Source organism: Actinia tenebrosa, unplaced genomic scaffold (genome assembly GCF_029948245.1).
Source record: "Actinia tenebrosa isolate PJP-AT-01 unplaced genomic scaffold, QUT_ActTen_1.0 PGA_scaffold9__36_contigs__length_13948895, whole genome shotgun sequence".
Lineage (NCBI taxonomy): Eukaryota > Metazoa > Cnidaria > Anthozoa > Actiniaria > Actiniidae > Actinia > Actinia tenebrosa.
In genome coordinates this window covers 5,317,480-5,323,645 of record NW_028292586.1, presented here as the reverse complement: position 1 = coordinate 5,323,645, position 6,166 = coordinate 5,317,480, and the positions used below count along the sequence as shown (strand labels likewise).

General features: G+C 34.1%; 1 protein-coding gene across 1 annotated transcript; it reads right to left on the bottom strand.

The window, feature by feature from the left end:
- Nucleotides 1-451: 451 nt before the first annotated feature.
- On the bottom strand, nt 452-4,826 carry LOC148904585 (uncharacterized). The gene is made up of 4 exons (XM_089024712.1): nt 4,666-4,826; nt 3,732-3,925; nt 2,968-3,050; nt 452-2,427 (listed from the first exon to the last, which is right to left on the bottom strand). The coding sequence occupies exons 1-4, from the start codon at nt 4,721-4,723 to the stop codon at nt 2,325-2,327; spliced, it is 438 nt and encodes a 145-aa protein (XP_088880838.1). The 5' UTR covers nt 4,724-4,826; the 3' UTR covers nt 452-2,324.
- Between the last annotated feature and the right edge of the window lie 1,340 nt (nt 4,827-6,166).

Genomic DNA, 6,166 nt, shown 5'->3' with positions numbered 1-6,166 from the left:
TCGTTTTTCTTTTCCGTTTTCATATTAATTTGAATGAATTTGCCTTACATAGAACACAACCATCTGAGGAAATATTTGAGTTCACTTTTTTAAATGATTTGAGAAGAATGGGGGTGGGGTGGGGGGAGGGTGGGGTTATGGGTGGGGCAGAAGCAGTGCATATAGTAGTGGCACAGCAAGTATGATATTTTGAAAAGTCATACAAAGCTGAATTTATTCATACAATAAATGTAGGGACTTACAGTTTAACACAAGTAAGTAGAGTATTGTATATAGAATTAATTGGGATGATTAATAGATCCCCATAGATCAATATGCCCTATCCCTAAAAATATTAATTTTTTACAACTTTCATGATCAAAACCCAACGTAGAACTGAATGAGTGAACAAATGAATAAACGAATGAATGCACAAATGAGTGAGTGAATTAGTAAATAAACAACAATCAAGTTTCATTTCTGAATTAGTCTGTTTTATTTTAAATAGATTGCCAAACAAGGTCTTTCCTTTCAAGGTTTTTTCAGATTTATTTAAAACCTTTATAAGATCTTTTCTAGGTTATTTCAGATATATTTGAAGATTTTATATGAACCTATTAGATCAGAACTCTATCCAGAAGCAACGTAGAAATAAATCTGAATGATCTAAATCAAGAACGATGTCCCCAAGCAAAGTTGAAATTGTATTAATCTTTGCTGTTATTTACTGAAATAATGGAACTCGACCAGTTAATCTTTGCCTTGCTTTTTATATTCTAAGCTATGAATCTTGCCTGGGGATCAATTAATGAATTAAGGAAATATCTTGTACCTTAAAAGACAACATTTTCTTCACAAAATGTCTTATTACACCCCTATACAAGCCTTTTGAATTAACAATATTTTAAAAATATTGTTAAAAGCACTGACAATAACTTTTAGAGATTCAATTTTTTAAAGATTTAAGACCTATTTATTTTTAAACTACCCTACCATTACCTATAGCACAAGCAGGAAATGCATTGATGTAATAGATCAAAAACGAGTGCGAGTGATCGATCAGGGCATCCAAACACTGAGAAACAGATGAAAGCACCAGGAGGTTAGGCTGAATGGTTTTATTCTTTCAAGGTGTTTGGATGCCCTGATCAAACACGAAGCACAAGGTTTTTAACTGACTTCTCAGTCTCATTATAATATTTCATTTGTTCTTGAATCTCGTTAGACTAAAAAAAGTGATCAGTGTTTTGATCAGTGTCTTGGTCCATTTTTGATCAAGTATCATGATGCGTGCACATGACTACAATTGGTCATTGACCTCATGAATTATTAATGACTTTGAGAAGATTCTTATAACATGTTCAGTAAACAATACAACAGTAAACCTAAGGTACATTTCATAACATGAATTTGAATAACAAAAATACAGACTCAAAATAATGCCCAGATAATGTTAACTGACAATATCTGGCCGACTATCTCTTGACCAGTCGTATTGACTGATGATGATGTACAGTCCAATATGGCTGGTCATCATCATATCGGCAATTAAGCAGCCATTATATTTACCCCTGATAACAAATGCTCATTTATAACCGCATCGTAGTTTAGTAATTAATGTTTTGCCATATGATAATATACAAAAAGGTTCCAGTTTACAATACTACAGTTTCAAGTTCTCTTTGCTCAGCCTTAGTCTCGAATGTGTGTTATAATAATATTCAGCTATTCAACCAAATCCCGTGGCATTTTAATCAACTTGTATTGTTCTGTAGATCGCATATTCCTTACTATACAAAGGAACTTAAAAAAAGAAGAAAAAAAACACATTCATACAATATCAAGGCTAAGACTGAGCAAAGGCAAACTCAAAATGGGAGTTGGTCTTCAGCTAATGTATGTCAGCCAAATTTTCAAACTTTCAGAATACTGTATTAAGCAACTGCTATGTCAATTCATCGCCTAACAGTGCAGACACCAATAGCTAATATCTTATTAACCCACAGGTAGGGTAACTTTTGATTATTATTCCATATAAGAGTTTTTCAATAAGGTTTCTTTAACCTTCAAAACTTCTAGACTTTTGAGTTTTTGAATTAAATGAACTTCCATGTTAAAGTATTTGGTAGGTGGATACCAAAAATGCCCTGGTGTTATTTGACTGGATTAAAGAATTATTGAATGTGCTCCAATATAAACATAGCAACAAAACTGACCAAGTTTTAGCAAGACTTCAGTCTACTTCAGCAACAGTCTTGGAGAACACTTTTCTACCTCTCGATTGCCGTAATAAATAATTGTCTTTAATATAATGTTCCCATATTTTGAGTAAAAATGGTTGTCAATTATTTTCGTATTTTTCTGTCAAAGACAGTCATGTCATCGTCATCATCATCATTGTCCAGCGGCTGCATCTCTACATCTCCAGACGAAAATATCATGCCATATCTGAGAAGTTAAATTAACATTTTAATTGTTTGTTTTCTTGTCCTTTTTCTATTCCAACCAAAACATTTAATTATCATTTTTTTAAATTGTTTTCCTATACTAGCAAAATACAGGCATATTAATGTTAAACATGATTGCAATGGCAAAAGATATCAATGTAACTGGGTAACCATGGTAACCATGTCAATATTACATACATTGGTAATGGTTGCCATAACAACAAAACAAGAATGACTGTATTTATACTGGTTACTATAGCAGCAAGTTACAAAGGAGTATATTTGTGAACATTACCATGGATCACTCTGACCGACAGTCTGGTCAATATAAACAAATGATATAATAAATGATAAATAAATAATGGGATTAACAGTGGATTCAACAGAGTGGCTCTTCTTCCACTGGATTCCAATTGGAATTTAGAAGTTGATTATTTATGGAGGGTTTACTGGTTAACCCAGAAAATAAGAGGCAAGCACTATCATCGCTATGTCATCAGCTGTGCTTTCCTGTCAAGAAAACTTGATTGGGACAACTTACTTTTTTGATTTATTTTTCCTGGATTTTGTTCTGATTGTTTTGACAATGAAATATAATGCTATCAATGCACTGCAACCAACAGCCTGTAATGATTCACAAAAAAAAAACATTTATTCAAAATGGAAGATTGAGATGTTAAAGGCATGAGTGTAACTTGGAATGAAGGGAGTAAAACCAGAGCAGCCTGGAGGAATTCTCTTGTTGAGGAGATTACAACACATCAAACGAACTCAACTCACACGAGATCCAATGGAGCATTGAGCCAGCAACTCAAAGGAATCAAGGGTAGCATAGCAGTTGTTCATTCATTTGTCTCTCACTACTGGGGTCTTGAGTTGGATTCCCAGACATGGCATTACGTGAGCAGAGTATCAGATTATCTCTCTTCCTTGATTCAAGGGTTTTTCTTTAGATTCTCCAGTTTTGCTCCCTATGCAAAACCTAAGATTCTAAATTCCAGTTCGATCTATGAAATAGCTGTGCCTTGACTTTAATCAGCCCAGAGGTATTATACATAAGATTTGGAAGTTTACTAAGCCTGTACTATGCAGCAGTGATATATAAAAAACACAGTAACCACATGCCACCTATACTGTATGATATATAATACTGCTTCCAGGACTGCAGAGTATTTTCAAGGCTTGACCTTTAGTGTGATGTGCATACTAGTCTACTAGTCTAGTCTCTCCCCCCCCCCCCCCCCCCCCCCCAACACACACTTTTTGTCCTCATACTGAATATCTACTAACAACTTTGATACATACCACATATAGCATACGCTTTAATAGTCCTTTATTGTTTGGAAATGAAAATCCAGTATTGCTTCCACCTGAATGACTACTCTCTGTGCTGTTCAACGTTCTTGATGTAGTGTGCGTTATATTTTTGTGTTTTGCAGTTGGTGTTGGTGTTGGTTTTGGTGCTGGTTTTGTCGGTCTAGCTTGACTGAAGAGATGTTCTATCAAAAAAAATATATCGTCTACTATTTCATGATACTTTCTTGTAATTATTTCTTGCTATAAATCTTGATTTTTGATAATTTAGGTTGATGGTGTTGGGAAGAGTTTCAGTCTGTTGTACGGGAAGACGTGGTTCCAATAAATTAAATTATTATAACTACAGCTTTAAACATTTGTAGTATAAGTTTAAGTTCTCGTGAACAGTAGAAAATATATAATATTTACAGTAAAATACCAAAAAGGCTATCTAAAAAATCCAGAAATACGATATAAGCTTAATGAGAGTCGAAAGGCGCCAGGAAAGCGAAATTGTACAAATGTTTAAGTTTTGATTATTTAAAAATGTTCTATAGTATTAAGGTGAAATAGAAAATATTTTAAGTGGAAAAATATATGAATTGGATTAAAGAATCAGTTTGAAGGATGTTATTGAATCGATAATAATTAAAATTAGACTGGATCAATTAGTACGAGAGGAAGAAAACAACTGATTCAGCTTACAACTTTAAGGGTGAACAGGTGCCGTCAAAATCCTTTCAAAACAAACCGATCTCCTCAAACCATGTCTAAACAAGAACTTATTCCGAGATCATTATCAACCAGCGGAACTGGTAATATTTTGCAAGAATATTGCACAAGATGTTTGTTTCGATTAAAGACAAAAAGGTAAAGTTCGTTACGAAAGAGTTAAATGAAAATATGCAAAAATTGTAAACAAAAACGTTAGTAAATGGAATACCTTCAAAAGCGAAGATAACTAGAAGTATAAGTAAGCATTTGATGGTAGAAAACGCCATGGTTGAATCTCATGGAGGGGTTTAAATGGGTGTTTTTCTAGTGTTGTAGCCGTTTGTCCGCCATTACGTCTTGTTCTTATTTTAGAAGAGAAAATACGAATGTTGCAAGACACTACCCATCATGCCTTGCGAACGTCGTCCTTTCGATCCAGGGACACGCGGTCTTTATCCAACACAGTCATACCAACATATTAATAATAATAATAATATAATAATAATAATATTTATTTATAAAGCGCAAATACAAATCTGTTCTAAGCGCTAGTAAACAAACGACAAAGACAACGACAAAATAAAATTATTTACAAAGAATATGCTAATTTGAAGAGATAAGTTTTAAGTTCAGTTTTGAATGAGGCAAGACTTGATGCATTTCGGAGAGATATTGGAAGTGAGTTCCAGAGTTCAGGAGCAGCCACAGAGAAGGAGCGATGACCATAAGATTTAAGATTATAAGAATGTGCTGATAGAAGAACTTGTGATGCAGAACGAAGATTACGGTTCGGTTTATACACTGAAATGAGTTCCCGGATATAGATAGGAGATTGGCCATGAAGAGCTTTAAAAGTAAGTAATAGGATTTTATATTTGATTCTAGATTCAATTGGTAGCCAATGCAGATTAACGAGGATAGGTGTAATGTGGTCATGTTTATGGGAAAGAGTGATTATTCTGGCAGCAGCATTCTGTACAGATTGTAGTTTATCTAAGAGTTTGTTTGGTAAGCCAAAGAGCAGAGAGTTACAGTTGTCGAGTTTGGAGGATATGAACGCGTGGACGAGAGTTTCAGTTGTTTTCAAAGAGATGTATTTTCTTATTTTAGCAATGTTTCTGAGATGATAAAAAGAAGACTTGCAAATATTATTCACATGACGAACCAAAGTAAGATGCGTATCAAATATGACACCAATGTTCCGAGCATGCATTGAGGGCATTATCACATCACATTAATAAATTAATATCTAAAATTCTTTAACAAAGAGGGGAGAGAGGGGTTTGAAGGTGGAGAAGGACAAAATGATAAATGATTTGGAATTTTTTTGGATTGTGTTTGAGAGTTTTTGAGTATTTAATTATTTCCGAGGCGGAAGCCGGGGTAACGGTCCGTCGCCACGTCATCAAAGTTGACGCTCTCGTGGTCACACTTGAGTGGATCGTAGGACAGCTTATTTGCGTTTATTAAAATTAAGGATTGTCGTGTGTTTTTTTTCCCTTATATCAAATTTGTATGCAATGAACCGAATGGTAAATTTATTTTCAGTCCTTTGAGGTCACGTGACTTAAAGGCCACCCAATAATGCTTTTTCCTTTTGATAAACTAATTTTCTCATTTTTAGATATTTTCGGGGTAAAGAATTCCAGTCAAAGAGGTTTTTATAACCCCTCAGTTAGAAAACGTGTGAAATGATCACTTCATCTTTACACTTTATTTAGTATCTTATT